Here is a 17,340-nt window from a genome sequence, read left to right as displayed (position 1 = left end):
GCGTAACGCTCAAATTTTCGCAGAACTCAAACTCCCTCTTCTGATGGTCTGTAATTGGGTGCTGAGAAGCTTTACAGGAATGTGTTTCCCCGTCTCTAAATCTGCCAATCTCCGCAAAAGCTCCGCTCCACGTGATCTTATCCTTATCAACAGCGGCCAATTTAGTGAAGAAGCATGGATTTCTCCGAGTGTTGATCAGTTGATCAGTTACTTGATATTCATACATGTCATGAGAATTGAATACATCCGAGAAGCAAAATAAACAAGAATTGTACACCAGGGCCCTATTCGCCGTGTTTCCGTTCGTAGACGGCGCATGCTAAGCAATCTTTACTGCTTGGTGGGTTCCTCGCGCCAGCAAGTGATCACCGTCGCTGTCTGCGCCGGTTCTGGCTCTTTTGCTGCGGGGCATCCACCATCATCTCATCACTGTACAGTCCCGTCTCTGAGTTGAGATTGCCACCCTTTTCATCGAATCCGTAGCGACCATCTTGAAGGACTGGTTCTGCGCGTCGATTCCGTCGTTCGCGATCTGCCTGCTCTCGAAGATCGTTGAAAGAAGTGCTTGGGGTGCTTATTTGGGTTCCGGCTGGCTGTAGTTTGAGTGACAAGAGTCTTCCATCGGCCTATGATTCGTGTCAGAGCGTATACATAGACTGCTAGTAGCGTGCGTGCTGAGAGCGCTTACCCTTTGGTTATGGAAGTTGGCAACCGCGTTCTCCGCGCACCATCTCTCCGAGAATGCGAATTCTGCGGTGACAGTCGGGTGGTGTGAGGTGACGAGGCAGGAGAGCATTGGGCCGGAGATGGGCTCAACTGCAGACTGGATATCGGCAGCAGTCGTTCCAGGGGCAAAGTTTCCCCCGATTACCACGAAGGGCCCGGAAGCACCTTTGATAGTCATCCCCGGGGCAGCTGGCCGAACCGTGGCTTGTTTATTGCCCGACTCGAGAGCAGCCTGAAGTCGGTCCGTGTTGGGGCGACGCTGGGGTGTGGGTTTCGTGGATTTTCGCGTGGGTTGGGCTGTGGCAGGGGCAGGTTTGGCTTTGGTGGCCTTCGTAACCTTGTTGGTCTGGCTGGGTCTGCCAGAGACCGATACGGATCGCTACAGGATAAGGCAAAAGGTCAGGAATCGCCTAGGGTGTAGTATTTGAGACGAGAGTATGCTTACCTTTGGAACTGCGATGCGACTGGCCAAGCTTCCCGGCTTCGAGTTTGGCACCTTGCTGATCGCGCCCGGGCCTGGCGCGCTTGCTCGGCGGCCCTTCTCATTTCTGTTCTTGCCGAGGAGCTGGCTGGCGAGCTGTTCATGTTGCTTCTTTCGGCGATCTGGATTGCGCGTAGGAGTGGTTAGATCACTGAGATGTCAGACATTGAGAGAGAAGTAGTGATTACCGGATTGGATGATCGCGTCGAAAGAGACCGCACTCTGCGGCGGTTGCTGCTTCTTTACCATATTGAAGAAAAGGAGGAAAATGAAAGAGGTGAAAAAAGAAGGATCTATGAGACGGAATGAGATCTGGCTTAGAAGAGCATGGTGGCAATGGTGGGGGCTGGAAGGACAATTGGAAGTAGACAAGGGAGGATGAGAACGGAGAAAAGAAGCTCGGCCACAAGTGGGTCGGTGATCAGCACCTGCCAGTCGACTACCCGCGTTTGTTATCTGCATCTATAACTACATGATTACAGGATACTTGGATGCATGTTACCATATAGGATCCACTGCTAATTGATGACGCGTCTTGACCCTGCTTACTACCTGGAGTAGCCTGGTATCCCATTAGTTTGAAACTCCGTCAAAACTTCAGAATCATCTTCTCAGTCACGATTTGAACGTAGACCAAGAGATGATACTTAGGCTATCTATAAAAATCATTAAATTATATTTTGAAACATCATTTAATATTGAGAAAGTGGAAGCATACCTTGCTGGACTGTTTCTCCAGTCTTTGAATTCAGACTTTCTATACTGTCACTGTGTACATCAGCGGCGCGTCTCGGAATAGAGGCGTTCTTGCCATTTTGGGAATACAATATAGTGGACTACCTCACGTAATGTTTGATCGCTTTACACCTTTCTGCTTTGCTTTTTCTGCTCATGCCACAAATTCTCAACCTTCGACCGTGCTGTTTTACGATACGGCCCCGTTCATCCACTTATTATACTCGAGCCATTTTACATCTCGGGCTTGGATTACCTGTTCAAATGAAGTCAAAGAAAGCTAAGACCGATGCCGAGCCATCTGGTGAGCACCTGTCCCGTCGCAGTAGCGTCTTCTCGCTCTCATTTCGATTCCGTGGACCGGGAAAAAGAGGAAGGTAAGCTATCGGAACGAGCTGTCCACTCCAAGCATGGTTCACTAAGCAAGAAACACAGTCTTATCGATCCTCCGGTCCCGCAACCGACCTGCGTGGAGAACGTGCATTATCCGGTTTTTAATCCGCAAGATCTACGGCATAACACCGACCCAGATTACCCAATGGAGTTGTTCTTTCGCTCCGAGTCTCAAACTTCCCCATCGGACTCTGAGCGGCAGACACATGGGACTCCAAGCTTTCCAAGAAGATCTCTGTACAAGGCACGGTCTGGGCTGTTGGCTCTAAGAGCAGGCTTATTCAATCGACCATCTCGACCAGGTAGTGATCCTCTTGAAAGCTTGGCCCAATCCTTCCCCAAGAAGGGCCATGCCCAACGACACTCCCATGGGTTCTCCAACATCTCGAGTACTACCCAGGAAGATCCCAGTTTTGGTACTGCTCTTTATCGGAATGGCCGAGTCAAACCGCGAAACCTGGATGATGGCAATGTAGATATCATCGCGCAGGTTTCTTCCCATCCTCTGAAGAATACCATGTCTGCACCACAGCCCATGACGAGCTCCTGTGACCTTGTCGATGATTTGCAACCCACCCTTGAACAAACTGTGAGTACGCCTGCCGATCCATCTTTCGTATACCAACCATACCAGCATATCGCCGGGACGTCTCATCCTTCAACCGAGGAGGGGAAGTGTACAGAACAAGAACAACATTCATCGATCGTCGAAGATATACAGAAGGATATTGCTGATTGCGTAACTCCGTCCGTCACCTCAGAAGATCGGTACACAACAGAGTCAATGTCTTGCAGCTCTTCAGACGATGAGGATTTAGGTGGAACAATTTTGTTGTGTGACGAACAAAATGGGATTCCAGAGCAGAGGAAGCACCTTTTGAAGAGTGACTTGAATCACGAAGAGGGTACATGCAAAAAGATAAAGGAGCTGAGACACCTCAGTGAAACGCGAAATAATCCATCTTTGGAGATGGAGCAAATTCACATGGACTCTAAGGAGTCGTTGGAATTGCCAGATTACAGTACTCCGAGTATTGCAGGCTCGGTGACACCTCGTCGACGAGACTCCAATTTCATCAGACCAGAGTCTTCAGTCAAACAAGAAAGACTGCTTCTGGGGGATGATCCACTGGAATCTCAATCCCGGGAATCTCCTGTCTCGGAGTCTAGGAAGTGCTCTGTCGACGTGAGGATTGCTTTCCCCGGATTGTACCACGATCTACTGGAGCAGTGGGTTAGAGAAACTGAAGTGAGCCCCGTGATTTACCCCGGATTCCCCGGACTGGAGAGTGAAAGCACTTTGAAGTCTGCGCACCTGCCTTCACTTCCTTCTCCCACCTCTCCACTTCACAACCCAGACGACCACCCATACCATCCAACAGAATTACCCTGGAGCCTCGATACTCATTTTGCCTCCGGCCTGGTTGACATTTTCAACAATTTCCAGAAAGAGAATACCTCGCGCCCCTTCACCTCACTTGCTCGTCCCCAAGTTGTGGCAGTCCATTCTGTCCGAGATTCCATCACCTTGCCTTGCACCATGGATGACTACACTCGACACACTGATATCCAAACCACTCTTTCTCGCGAGGGACAGTCTGATAGACGTCGTCACTCGTTCGGTATTCATATCTCCGAGAGAAATGTATGTATATGTGAAGAACTCGGACATATCGAACATGAACTGACAGCTCTAGGAATCTTCCTCGAGAGATTCTACCAATCCACTGAGCCGACGCGAGATCCTGCGACGTTCATCCGAGGATCAAGAAAGCCCTTTTAATAACCCCCGATTGTTCTCTCCTCCAGGCTTTTGGGGCGCTGCCGACTCTCAATATGACGGCTCGGAGTTCTCCACCAATTACACCCAGGACAGCAGCGCTGTGAATTCTGCAAACTACACCTCGCCGACCTCTGTCTCGTCTGCTCCATGGTCACCGCTCGATTCTCCCATCGATGAGGAAGTTCTCTTTAGGCCCACCCACAGAAACGAGTACTACACGGCCGACGGCAAGCATAGCAGTTACTATCCAGACCGCGGTGATCTCCAAGTCAAGGGACGAGGTGGTGACGGATCTACTTACTATGCCACTCGTGATGATCGTGGCACACGCAACGGATTACGCTTGACTCGAGAGAGCCTAACCAACACCATGCGTCGGTCCTTCCGACCTGACATCCAGAGAGACGAGCAACACGAAGCAAATGAGCCCACCGAAAATGCTACTTCGAGCTCTCGAGCCTAGGCGTGGTGCTTGAATTTCCGAATGCTTCACGACAATTATCATGATCTTGATGTCTTTCTCCTTTGGTCCGGTGTCGAATGATTGGTTGTTGCTCTTTCCATATCGACATCCTGCATTTTCATTGGTGTATCTTTAGGGGTTTCCCGGAAGCAACAGTCAGTACGAGCTCGGAGCATACCTTTTATTCGTGATATCCAATACAACACAGTATTATTAAGCGGTTGGTTCTATAATTCTTTCTAGCCTATGCGTAGAAGGAGTAGATAAGACAATGGTGGAAATAAACCTTCTAGACTTGCTTGCTGTTGATGTGGACTAGCCTTTCTCGAGCAACTAGCTGGCATCAACCTCAGTTCATGACGAGGCTCAAGAGTGGTCATCATGCAATCAGTACCTCTGGTACAATGTTGGAGTACTGCTCAAAAAGAAGACAGACACGACCGAGTGTGGCAATTTTCATTTCGCCTACTTCTATCTATTTTGACTGGCGTTATGCAACATTGTACTCCATAAAGTCTGAGACGTCTCAGCCAACACCTTGGCAGACATCGCAGTAAGCTAAGGATGGCCAGATTAAGCTGCTCAAGAAGCAAATACATATCAGCATCATACCTATCTTCCGAATATCAAATGCAGGCGCAAATCCTCCTTCGAATCTGCGGCTCGAATATTCACTTCCATGATGATTAAAAACAACAAGTGTACAGCCCGTAATCTCATCGGCGCCCGATTAGGCGCTGACACGTGTGAGGAGACCATCTTATCATATCCTGTCACCCCGAAAGCGCCAAAGGTTATCTTGGCAGTCCTCGTGTTAGTTTGTGGCTGATCTGACGTGCGTAGAACTCATTGGGCAAGACTACCAGATATGTACAAGCTTGATGGCCCCCACTTTCTTCTTCCTGTATGCGGCTCTATACCTATCCGGTGACTATGGACGGGATTTGTTCAGGTTTGGGGGCGGGGAAATTATATGAGTGGTTATGAACATATAAACAGCCCTGGTGCAAGCCCCTCTTCAGACTCCACACACTTTCCTCAGGGTTGATTTATCGATAACTATGAAAGGCCCAGAAGTCAAAGTCTACGTGCGAGACCCTCTCGGCAGTGCCGCCTCGTGGATAAGCGATGGCAGACGGAGCGTGACATCTTGGTCATGGATGGTACGTAAACTACTTATAACTCCCAATCAAAGATAGAAATGTCTAATTTTTCTCTATATAGGGCGTCAAATTCAACAACTTCGACGGCGTCTGTGGCATCAACGGCGTGTTTGCGGGCAACGTTGATTTCCAGATGCGATATGACTGGGATCCAAATAAGGGTTTCCATGTGAATGCAACCAAGGGAAATGAAGTAAGGGCGTTTATACTCCAGGGTCAACAGCCCGGGTCGAATGTTGGGGTTGATTGGCATTTGAGGGCACTCAAGTTTTTGAATAACCGCAGAAATGGGATGGGTGATCAGGAGGCCATGACTACTTTTATGGCTGGTCGAATTTGAGAATTGCACAAGGAGATTGTTGAGCTACGGTTTCTTGAAACAAGATAATGCAGATGGCATTGAGCACCACGAAGTTGATTAATTTGAAATCAACAAACTATGATTTAGATTCTAGAATCTTGTGGCTTGAGGTAGATGGCATAAACACTTCTCAAGAGGGTCCACAAGCTGATTGTTCACTTGTCTGAAAGGTGTGAACAGATTGAGTCAACCCATTGCCTGCTTTAGAGAACCGCCTTCTCTTAATAATGGAGGTGGTTTTTCGCCATGTACAGGTCATTTGTCAACCATGAGATCCTGGCAGATGCAGATAAATTCTCGCAGGCATGCCCGCCCCGTTCATCTATAATACCGTGTTGAATGGCGATCAGAACAATGTTCGCTTAAGTTCGGAAGGAAGTAGATTTGTGAGGCAAGATTCACAGTTCCTTGAATCTATGTATTCTTCATCCCAGGCGAAGTGAAAAGCCAGCGCCAGTCTCGCCCGTATCACCTCCAGGCGCCCCGCCAAACACACCCGCAAAGTCCAGCTCCGGTGCGTCTTGACCACGTTTGGGGGCCTCGGGTGTATGATGACGCCTCCGCTTCTCCATGCCAGCCTTGGAGGGGAAGGTCGGGAACATCTCCTTCGGTTTGGGACGAGGGTCTTCCCGGAAGTATGGGTGTGCAAGGCACTGCTGTGCAGTAGGACGAGAAGCTGGGTTCAGCGCTAACAATGTGGACAGCAGGTTCAAACCCGCGTTTGTGAGATAGGGGAATCGGGAACGAGGTAGTAAGGGGGGATTTCCCGCGGGCGCCCCCGAAGTCTGGGGGAGACGTAGAGATTTGGCGTTGGGCAGGGATCGGAAACCTGGCCATATCTGTTGATTGGGAGGTCCGGTCAAGGCGAAGATCTTGGAGACCTGGTCAACTTCGTTCTTGCCTTGAAGCAGGGGCTCCTTGGTGAGAAGCTCGCCGAAGATGCAGCCAATGCTCCACATGTCGATCTCCGTGCCGTATTTGTCCGCGCCCAGCAGCAGTTCGGGTGATCGATACCAAAGAGTCACGACGAGCTGTGTCAACTTGGGTGGCGGATCACCATAGTAGCGTGCCATACCAAAGTCGGCAATCTTAATCTCGCCCCGGTTATTCATGAGGAGATTGGATGTTTTTAGGTCGCGGTGCATGATCCATTGTGAGTGTAGGAATTCAAGACCACCGACAACCTGCAGGAGTAGAGTCTTGATCTCAGATGGGAGGAAGGGTTCGCGCATCTCGTCGAGGAGAGTTTTGAGATCGTGTTCGAGGAAGTCCATCACCAAGAAGACACTAGGAGAACGAGTTGGTTAGCATAAGCTTCTCAAAGTTGTGGGAGAAATAAACTCACTCATCCATCTTGTTACCCATAACCACTTCCCGGAGATAAACCACATTCTGGTGTCGCGCCTCTAGCAGCGTTTGTATCTCCCTCAGACCCGTCACTGGGAACCCGTCCGGCGAGTTCTCAAGCTTCAATTTCTTCAGCGCGACAATTTCGCCCGTTGTAATATCCTTGGCCCTCGAGACCCATCCATAAGAGCCTTCCTCGATATGGTTCAACCGCTCGAAGTTGTCAACATGCCTGCAGGGTCCCCATTCGCCAACAGGGAACCTCAACAAGCTCGACTGCTTCTTCACCTCCTCGCTCGTCGGAACCTCATCTACCACGGAGGGCGCGTCGGGGTCATTCGACAATCTCCTTCGCTTCTTCGGGGGTCCTGACTCCCCATTGGCCTCTTGGCCAGCATCCACTGGCTGTGTAGGAGCTGAAGTTTTGCTGGCCTCCTCGAGTTGGCGCTGTTTTTCCGCCTTGGCGCGGCGTTTCTCCTCCTTCTCGCGCTTGCGCTGGGCAATGATCGCATCGGCCTCTGGGTCCTCGTCTGCCCAGCGCGATTTTGCGGCTGACATGGTTACCTCGTCGCGTCGGGCTGGGCGCGGGCGAGGGGATGATGTGTGCGGAAGGCGAGGATGGGTTCGGAATGACGTTTCGTGTCTCTGGGGAAGAGGCGGGCCGAAGAACAGCTCCGATTTGAAATCCAAATCGGACCCCCCGCCGCCGCCTGCCGGCTCTTGGATTTTCTAGTCACGCAATGCCCTGAACATATCTTCTTGGGATATTTTGGACATCTCTCTTTTTTCTCTGGTCATAGTCTCTGTCGTACAAATTTCGCAGAAGTACTTACGACTGTACCGCTTTGATCGCCTACGGACTCCCGGCATTGGATCTACTTCTTCCCCGCTATGATTGAGCCATTCCAGGTCAGGCTCTCCCAATACAATCCAAATATCGATTCACACGCGTACTGATTGATCGATAACTTCTAGACGACCTTCTCGGTCCCCATGACCTGCGAGGGTTGCGTGAAAGACGTCTCCGCCTCCCTGTCCAAACTCGATGGTTCGATCTCCTGTCCATGCGACCGAATTCCACCTCTGAAGCTCCGTCCTGACACTCTATCCCTATACATGCAGGTATCCAGAAAGTCGAAGCCAACCTGAAGGATCAGCTTGTCTTCATTGAAGGCACAGCTCCGCCGAGTTCGATCGTGTCCGCGATTCAAAACACCGGCCGGGATGCCATTCTGCGCGGAAGTGGCACCTCAAACAGTATGCACGGCGTTCATTCCCTGTTCGCACCTACGCTACATTTACTGACAACCATTTGCTCTCATCAGGCTCCGCAGTCTGTATCCTTGAAACGCACTCTACCACCGTCGCCAATAAGATCCGTGGCCTGGCCCGTATGGTCCAGGTCGCCCCGACCATGACTCTAGTCGACTTAACGATCAACGGTCTCTCACCAGGTCAATACTACGCCACTATCCGCGAGGCTGGTGACATCTCCCGGGGTGCCGAATCGACGGGCGGTATCTGGGAGTCTCTGAAGAATAAGGTCCTGGGCTCCGACACCACGGCCGCGGCCGAGAAGGAGTCCCGGGGGATCTTCGGCACGGTCGATGTTGATAACCAGGGTCGCGGCAATGTTTTCCTCGACCGACCCGTTGCTATTTGGGAGTTGATTGGGCGGAGTATGGTCGTTTCTAAGAGCAAGGAGGGACCGTTCAAGCGCGAGGACGAAAACACCTTGGTCGGTGTTATTGCGCGCAGTGCTGGCGTGTGGGATAATGATAAGATGGTCTGCTCGTGCTCTGGAAAGAATGTCTGGCAGGAGCGACAAGAGCAAGTCAGCCAGGGCATGGCTTAAGCTTTGACCAAATCCAAAGTACAGTAAGGGGGTGGACTTTTTAGGTTGGCTGTCAACTTGCGGGGGAATATGTGGGGAGTGGGTGGCCTAGGGCTGGGGCTGATGATTTACGATAGATGTGATGCATGCTTTGAATACCCATTATACAAATAAGGGAAAGATAGTCGACCTAGGTGAATATACTCGTGTCCTACAGAGCACACATGGGATACGCATACATGCTGGCTGAGCGGGGGCTTGTCGCTTCAAACTGCCCAAATGCATATCGACTAACTACGACTTGGCCGGCTTGGCCGACTTGCTGGCTATCTTTTCCACGAGACAGTACGACACATTCTAGGGTCAGGAAATCGAGACATCCAAAAATCAGAGTGGACATGTCATTTAACTAGACCCGTTAGTGGGCCATGTCACATGCAGGAAACCTGATTGAGCATCCATATCTCGACGCTACTGTACTCGAGCTGAAGTGAATCATCAGAACCGTTAGTAACCGGGGGGCGAATCAAGCAATCCCAGTGGGGCCTCTTCGAACGTGCCTCCTCCAAGATCGAAAAAAGTGGTACTTGTCTCGCCGGTTTGTATCACACTGAGGGCCTTATCGACTACTATAATTTTATCATTCTAGGCCTACTAATGTGAGGTCTCAGACGGGATCAGTCGATCTTAAGTTAAGGTTATCCCCCAGTCGTTTGTGGGCGTGAAGAAAAAAAAAACGTGCAGGATAGCCTCGGGTCTAGATTCAGTGACTAAGGGGATCACGTGGAGCCGCAGCATTTGGGTTCCCCGCGACTTCAAGACGAACCTCTTTTCCAGTCGTTAGACGGGCCTCTGTCTCCAATCTAGTGCACTCGCAATGCTAGCTTCCAACATCCATATCAACCCTCCAGTTCCACCGTCCTTGCCCGTAGCCGACACCGCCACCTACTCTCCAGACGAGGTCCCCTCGTGCGGAGGCCATGGGACACTCGAGATTCTGACCATAATTCGATTTCTCGAGGAGCATGGCATCGAATGCTGTATAGTTGGCGTTTCTGCGCTGATCTACTATGGCGCTGGGCGTGTTCGAGATGTATGCTTTTGCTTTGTCCTTCAACAGTCTTGGCCCCCGAAAGCTGACAAACGACTTTTCATAGGAATGGGATCTTTGCGTCCCCGACAACAAAGTCACCGAAGCTGCTGCTCTTCTTTCTTCTGAGCTTATATCCGACAAGATTCACCCTGTACCTCCGCATTCAACCTCGCATCCTTTCTCGCTAAGCCATACCTACCATCGATTCAAAGGGAGAGGCATTCATTTCTATTTTGTCCTTATGCCCGCTCACGACGCTCATATTCCATCCGGTCCCTTCCAAATACAACGCAGCCTCACTGGCCTACCTTACCCAACACTACCAATCCTAATGCAAAGCTACCTGGACATGAATGATGATGTATCACTATGTGACTGCATCGACGGGTCCGATGTCTCCGAAGAATGGGGACGGAGACACCTGGACCTAGACGGAACCAACGACCTTGAATGGACAAGCCGTATGAATAAAGTCGCCAAGGAGGCGGCTCGGGGGAAAGGATGGCTCTTTGTCCATTACTTCCCCACGCAAACTATCAACAAACGAGAAAAATGGGAGTCCAGGGTCCGCAGTAAGAAAGGCAGACTGGGCTGGACGACTCCAGACAATCTCTTCGACACCCGCTTTCGCCTCAAAGGCTCGCCAGACCCATGGACCCAGAAACGCATGTCATGTTAGAAACTTTTTATATAATGAAGTAAATGAACTAATTGAAGTAATCATATTTTTCGAGACTGCTTTTTTCAGATTGAATTAAAGATATGGTTATAATGCAGAGGATAGGCTGTCAGACGCCTAACAGTAATCGCATATTCTCAACCTGATCGGGAAACGCCACATACGCCTCCGCATATTGAGTCCAAAAATATCTCCGCTGTTCCAAATCATAATAATCCCGAAACGTGGGGATCTGCGCAGCATACTGTGTGAACAAGAATTCCAGATCCAAAAAGTCCTTACTACCCTGCTCGCCTCGTCGGAAAAATGCGTCTAACTTGGCATATATTTGAAAGACCAGCCCCAAAACCAACACCGGTGAACCCAACGGCGTGGGCCTATGTGGATTAATGGGTTCGCGCGATGATTGTAGATCTTCCGGCGTCCCCAAGTGTCCTAAGGATGGCCCTAGATATTAACAACGTGTTATTGGCTTCTTGCCGACGAAAGGAAGTGTCGGGCTTACCACTAATTACTATGTCCATGCTGACCGCCAAGTCCGGGACGTGAGGGAATTCGCCATCCACGCTGCGCCCCGTGTCGATGAATACTTGGACAGAAGTTCGGCCGTGTGTAAGAGGGAAATGTATTCTGAGAAGAACCGGTTAAACAAAGCAAGAAGATAAGGGGGAAAAAACAGCCATCATCCGAGGGATTAATAGACTATGCGAAAGAGGAACAGGGAAAAGTGTTAAGCAAGTACCGGGATTGCGCGGTTAGGATCTGTTTTAAATGGTCCATTGTCGTAGCGACAGTGATATCAATATCTTGAGTCCTTCGTCGACCCCCTCTTAGATATACCGCCCATCCTCCAATAAAGGCATACGTGATCTGGTGGGCCTCGAATAAACTGGCTATGAATCTAGCCGCAAGGCCAAGCTGTAGGAGGTCCGCTGTATTTGATGGATAATAGAGTTGCGCGAAGCGGTCGGTATCGTAGATTTCCGCCATTGCAGGCGATCGAGCCGGTGGGTATTATTATGATAGTACAAGAAGGTTTGATAGTGCGCGCCCGTCGGTGTGAATATAGGGGTTGCCCATCGCGTGGTGCTTGGGAGAATGAGGGGGAGGCGAACTAATCCCTGGTCCGGTTTGGCGTCCGAGATCAGATCCCTGCCGCTGACCGCTGATGGCTGGCTTGGACCTTCAGTTGACGTCCGGGGAAGTAAATGGCACGTGACTCGGATGGGGACATCTAGTAGGACTTTATATCTTGATTGCATTCGGATACTATATTATTTCTACCAGTGAATATACGCTGCCTCTTGCGATAACTTTATCTACTCTATACGTATTTTAGGGACCCACTTACCCCATTACATGGAACATATTTGCGGACTAGGAGAAAAAGTGGTCTTTGAACCATGTCATTCACAACGAATATAGTAAACATTTGTTGTATTTCAGTAACATTAACTTGTCTCCAGAAATATGCTTAGGTAGTCTAAGGCTAATATTTTCTGACTAAGTAACAGCATAAAGATGGAATTCACCGCAATAATAGTATCCAGGGTACGGACTCTTGAGTATTTATTTGTTGCTATCACTCCCTCTCTGCATAATAATCTTACATTCTTCCAGCCAAAGTCCTCTCTACTCATCAAGTCACATACCACAATTTCACATTTTCGCCTGCTTTCATGATGGATAGATTGCATATTCTGCAGATTGTCACGACTGCATGCACGCTACTCAGCTTCCTCGTTCTTGTAGGTCGATTGTACCTAGATTGGCCTGAGATATGCGAAAAGTTCTCGAAAAGATGCAAGTTCTTGAAAATATGCAAGAAGGCAACCAAGGCTAAAGCTATATCGGAATGTACTCCGGCTCAGCTTGGCGGGCGTGAAGATGATGAGGATAAGCAGGACGAACTGGAGATTGAGGATTACCAGGACACTCAATGATTTCATTGCCACACCGATGCCATATCAGCACCCTCTGATTCATGAAACAACGACTTATTCTCGTCATCTTGATCCACAATTGCCGAGGATAAAGAATTACCAAGTCTCTTATCGTTGAAGGATTTGTTTGGCCGAAGATGGATATTGATTATCACCCGGAACTTTCCATAATTCTACCTACTCAAAAATGAACTCAACTTCGTAAACATGAAAATATATCTTCCTTCCCCAAAGACAAGCAAGCTAAGAGCTTTCCTCACTAGCAAAGAGCAGTTCCTCCCCAGTTGTCTAGCTGTTCCTCCGCCGGTTGAGACAATGCATCGCGGTCTTGATCTGGGTAATTGGTTGCGACGGCGAATGGTAGAACGGGAAAATATTCACCTCTGCAGTGCCAGGCCGCCCTGTCTTGATATATCCCACTTCTAACCCGTACCACGATATCACGAAGTCCCTTGCCCCGACAAAGCATTATTTGACAAAACGGGCAGAGCTCGTACTCAGATTGCCACCCCACAATCCCCTTCTCTCGATGTTCAAAGTATGCCCGGAGCCATGGCATGATATCCTGTTCGTGAGGGCAAATATGGAAAGGTTCGGCTTTATCTAGCCGAGCCATAGTCCAAACGTGAATTCGATACTCGACGGAGACCAACAATCGCTCTTCCGAGAGGCATACAATATGCACCAAGACCTGGGCTTCCATATTTGGGATATTTGTGATTGTGCACTCATGTGCGATAAAGGGCCCATCCTTGGTGTGTACAATGGCAAGAGGTTTGTTGTTACGTGCCAAACGGAGACCTCGATTCGCCCCTAAATCATAGATGATGTACCTAAAGCACGAAGGGCAGAGTGCCAAACACGGACAAAGCCTCACGCTGTTCGCATACTTCATAGTACAGGATTCGGTATGGTGTACTCTCCACCAATCAAAGCCGGTTCCTCGGATGCGTTCTTCTGGAGGACAACATGATTTATTTTTTTGTGGCTTGCGTTGTAGAAGGCAATGTTCTTCGGCTTCCGGAGGGAAGTCTTGTCTCGAGTCTTGTAGAATCGGAACATAATTTTGGTGAAGTAATTTGCTGGTCCATGCAACGGATTGTTGATCGTTGATAGGAAGCCATTTAAGAATCTCATCGAGGATTTCCGGCGGGATGGTGAGTAAAGAATGCTTGGGTCGAGTGTGAGTGTCGTAGGTTCCGGAGTCTCCTTGGATTTGTGGCCTTCTGACAAGTTCCGCTGACTGCTTGGGCTCTTGTTCAGCACGAGGTGCCATAGTAGATGACTCCTCATTCTCTGTCTTTGTCCTCACCCGAGTGAATTGGGAATATGTACTGATTCCTCGGTATGAATTTATGGACCAGCTCACCCTCCACATCTTTCGAAATAGAAATTTGTGAACTTGTTTGTTTCGAGATCGTGTTTCTCATGTATGGTGATCGATAAGGCAAATTACCGAAAGGCACGATCAAAGGTACGAAGAGAAGGTAGAAAATCACACTACGCCCGACGGTCGCTATGCATAGGTCGTGAGGACATGATGACCCCAGTCCCATCTCAAGCGCTCCCAATGCGGATCCGACAACCACTTTGAGCATAGCAGTTTCATTTTGACTTCGAAGCTTTCCCTATTTTCCCCCCAACTAATCCTTATTCCTACTACCTAAAACCAAGCTGATCCGCCATATAATCGAAAACCCCATCCGTGCTGACCTCATAGCCGCAATCTTTCATCGCTACCAAGGCTTCAAAGACCTGCCTGATTGTGACATCCTTACGTATCACTCTTAGCGCGAACCGCGCAAATTCTTCTGAAAACTTCTGTTGCTCAGGCCCAGCAAAGACAAACCTGAGAGCGGGAATTTGAGCTAAGCTCGCCGCACACCACTGTAGCAGGCACTTGACGTACTTGTTTCCGCCAAACGTTCCGCAGCCCCAGAGGCCTGTCACGATATAACTGTACGGTTGTCCGACACTGCGGAATGAATTGTATGCCTTTAGAATCATCTCCCTGGATAGTCGCGTGGGAGGGTAAATGTCTGGAATGGGAGAATCGCTCTCTGCACCAATGACGTCCATTTCCAAAGCATCCATGAAAAGCATTGTTCGATCTTTCCACCGGTATATGTCTCCAGGGCCACAGAAAGAAGATGGCAGTATTTGATCTAGTCTTGCATCTCTGCCGTGGCCTTTGATAGAGACCATTGGCTCTGCGCCTTGACAGATCAAAATCTGGTCATCGGACAGCGGACGAGCGAGGAGGACGGCAGGGTATGATTCTGGGGAAATGCCGACGTGCAGCTCTTCTTGTGTACCGGTCGGGCCGTAACCAAAGCATTTGTTGGCAGAGATCACGCATGCTCCATGGGGGATCCCAAGATAGGCGGGTGTCGTTTGTGATTCTTCCAGATGGCAAATCTCAATGGATGTCGAGGCAAGATCAGCGCTTGAAGCCTCGTTCTCGAGCAGCTGATCTGCCTCATTACCTCCAACCGATCTGATTGTAAACGTGATTTGCCACTCATCCGTTGACATCTCAATTCGAGCTTTATAGCCTTCTATTGGTTGCTGAAGGTGCTCAAAGTATGAGAAGAGTGCTGTCAAGTATGCATGAACAGCGCCTGGATGAGACGTGTTTGAGTGAGTGTACCATGGCCGCAGATCAACAAATGACTCCGTATCCCAAGGACGTGAGGGTAGAGAGCAAAGAAATTGATGAACTACCAGACATGCAATTTGTCGTCGCGAGAAAGTAGCTGTGGTCATTCCATTATCATTCTGTGCTGCTGAGAGACATGGTAATGTTCCATCGGGAAACAGTGTGGGCATTTCCAGGGCCAAATCTACAAGAAATGGCCAAGTTTTAGTGAAGAACCGGTCACGATGAATTTCATCTTGGAGATATGAGGTCATAAACTCGTGAAGTGCATCGTAATTTCCATTTAGTAGAGACCCCCTCAGGGATATAGCGATGGTCTCCAGCGCATCAAGAAATGAGGCAATATCATAGATGGGATCCGATTTACTTGTCAAGATCGCGGTGAGAAGGTCCCAAAAGGGCACTTGGTCCTCGTCGGAGCCAAGAAGATCAAATCGATCTTGGCATCGAACCACAGGCGAAGCGGGCAGAATGAAGCGATTCGCCATGGTATCTTGGTTCAGTAGGGGTGTGTGCTTCTTGTCAATTAGATTATCTTCTATAAACCTAAGCGAAAGGTTCCAGGCCATAGCTCTCTCGTATTCGGTACCAGACACCCGTGACTCATTATGAAGCCATGAATCAAACGGGAGATTATCTAATTGGCCCATGTAATAACTAGTTATCTAGAAATTGGCAATCCGGAATGTAGTTGTGATCGAGTGTATAGAATGATGTAGAAGTCACGGGGTCTCCGTTGTTCCTCTCCCTGGCTTCACCTTCAAACCCCATCAATCACCGAATAACTTCACAATTCTAGCATCTCCATCGCCGGTCGCCAGGTTTTCCCAACATCCCTGTTCAATGTTCTCTCGCTGACCGACCCTAGTTCTCGCGACTCTAAATAAAGCACTGCAAGCGCCGTGGCGGGGGTATCTCCATCGGCCACGCCAATGAGGAGCAAAGGAGCATTTCCGATCTCATGCTCGTGGTTCAATGACTCGCCGAACTGCCGTTGACTGGGCCTCTACCTAATCTCGACCTGATGATTCTACCGAGAAATGCCAGATGGAGCCCATCCGGTCCCCGCACGGCCGAGCAGGGGGGTTATCCATGGAACCTCCCGCGGCCCGTTCGTCGAGCTAATCCCGCGTTACAACGTCGTGCCCTTTTTGTGATGGGTCCGATCGTCTTCTTTTCTTCTTAACTCGTGCTCGGAAATGAAGACTGCACCGACATCCGCTTAAACACGGCCAATCCGGACTCATCAGCCACTTGCTGAATCATTGGCGACGTGGCAAAGGGGGGGGGGGAGTTGGAACTTGGTGGAAATGAGACTACCTATCAAGCGATGCCCTTCTCGGAGGATTGTTGCCAGGTACAAGTTCTCCTCGCCGGTTGGTTGCCAAGGCCAGAACTCTAAACAAGAGCACCATGCCACTCTCGGCCCATCAGTCCATTCGAGAGGAGGCACGACTATCGACCATACAGAAAGCTCGCTCGCTCGACTTTCGCAATAAGCGCCCAGTCACAGTTGCGGTGACCACAAGAAATCCCATCGTCAAGGCTATCCAGCATGCTCATTGCTCACCTGGCGTGCATATTTCCTGCAGGTGCAACGCAAGTTATTTTTGGCCCATCACTCTCCCCTCGGCGCTTCCCAATCCTCGGGGCTGGTTGTTCGTCGTCCAGGTTCTTTGC

General features: G+C 49.7%; 8 protein-coding genes across 8 annotated transcripts; 4 read left to right on the top strand and 4 right to left on the bottom strand.

Annotated features, from left to right (window-relative positions):
• Positions 1–365: 365 nt before the first annotated feature.
• N7496_008220 (uncharacterized protein) lies at positions 366–1,456 on the bottom strand (the record flags this gene model as incomplete). The annotated part of the gene is made up of 4 exons (XM_056701139.1): positions 366–626; positions 689–1,105; positions 1,172–1,329; positions 1,396–1,456. The coding sequence occupies 4 exons, from the start codon at positions 1,454–1,456 to the stop codon at positions 366–368; spliced, it is 897 nt and encodes a 298-aa protein (XP_056553202.1).
• Positions 1,457–2,206: 750 nt separating this feature from the next.
• N7496_008219 (uncharacterized protein) lies at positions 2,207–4,581 on the top strand (the record flags this gene model as incomplete). Its single annotated transcript, XM_056701138.1, has 3 exons — positions 2,207–2,319; positions 2,378–3,980; positions 4,033–4,581. 3 exons carry the CDS (start codon positions 2,207–2,209, stop codon positions 4,579–4,581), a joined length of 2,265 nt encoding a protein of 754 aa, XP_056553201.1.
• A 1,061-nt stretch (positions 4,582–5,642) lies between these two features.
• On the top strand, positions 5,643–6,084 carry N7496_008218 (uncharacterized protein; the record flags this gene model as incomplete). Its single annotated transcript, XM_056701137.1, has 2 exons — positions 5,643–5,744; positions 5,806–6,084. The coding sequence occupies 2 exons, from the start codon at positions 5,643–5,645 to the stop codon at positions 6,082–6,084; spliced, it is 381 nt and encodes a 126-aa protein (XP_056553200.1).
• A 446-nt stretch (positions 6,085–6,530) lies between these two features.
• On the bottom strand, positions 6,531–8,010 carry N7496_008217 (CDC2/CDK family serine/threonine-protein kinase; the record flags this gene model as incomplete). The annotated part of the gene is made up of 2 exons (XM_056701136.1): positions 6,531–7,392; positions 7,451–8,010. 2 exons carry the CDS (start codon positions 8,008–8,010, stop codon positions 6,531–6,533), a joined length of 1,422 nt encoding a protein of 473 aa, XP_056553199.1.
• Positions 8,011–8,343: 333 nt separating this feature from the next.
• On the top strand, positions 8,344–9,307 carry N7496_008216 (copper chaperone CCS1; the record flags this gene model as incomplete). The annotated part of the gene is made up of 4 exons (XM_056701135.1): positions 8,344–8,361; positions 8,428–8,500; positions 8,575–8,709; positions 8,778–9,307. The coding sequence occupies 4 exons, from the start codon at positions 8,344–8,346 to the stop codon at positions 9,305–9,307; spliced, it is 756 nt and encodes a 251-aa protein (XP_056553198.1).
• An 856-nt stretch (positions 9,308–10,163) lies between these two features.
• On the top strand, positions 10,164–11,058 carry N7496_008215 (uncharacterized protein; the record flags this gene model as incomplete). The annotated part of the gene is made up of 2 exons (XM_056701134.1): positions 10,164–10,379; positions 10,444–11,058. 2 exons carry the CDS (start codon positions 10,164–10,166, stop codon positions 11,056–11,058), a joined length of 831 nt encoding a protein of 276 aa, XP_056553197.1.
• A 109-nt stretch (positions 11,059–11,167) lies between these two features.
• N7496_008214 (uncharacterized protein) lies at positions 11,168–12,048 on the bottom strand (the record flags this gene model as incomplete). Its single annotated transcript, XM_056701133.1, has 3 exons — positions 11,168–11,493; positions 11,564–11,688; positions 11,801–12,048. 3 exons carry the CDS (start codon positions 12,046–12,048, stop codon positions 11,168–11,170), a joined length of 699 nt encoding a protein of 232 aa, XP_056553196.1.
• Positions 12,049–14,660: 2,612 nt separating this feature from the next.
• On the bottom strand, positions 14,661–16,148 carry N7496_008213 (uncharacterized protein; the record flags this gene model as incomplete). Its single annotated transcript, XM_056701132.1, has 1 exon — positions 14,661–16,148. One exon carries the CDS (start codon positions 16,146–16,148, stop codon positions 14,661–14,663), a length of 1,488 nt encoding a protein of 495 aa, XP_056553195.1.
• Between the last annotated feature and the right edge of the window lie 1,192 nt (positions 16,149–17,340).

This window comes from Penicillium cataractarum (assembly GCF_028827025.1).
Source record: "Penicillium cataractarum strain IBT 29864 chromosome Unknown utg000007l, whole genome shotgun sequence".
In the NCBI taxonomy this organism is placed as follows: domain Eukaryota; kingdom Fungi; phylum Ascomycota; class Eurotiomycetes; order Eurotiales; family Aspergillaceae; genus Penicillium; species Penicillium cataractarum.
The sequence above is the reverse complement of the archived record's forward strand: the minus strand, read 5'-3'. Positions and strand labels throughout refer to the sequence as shown.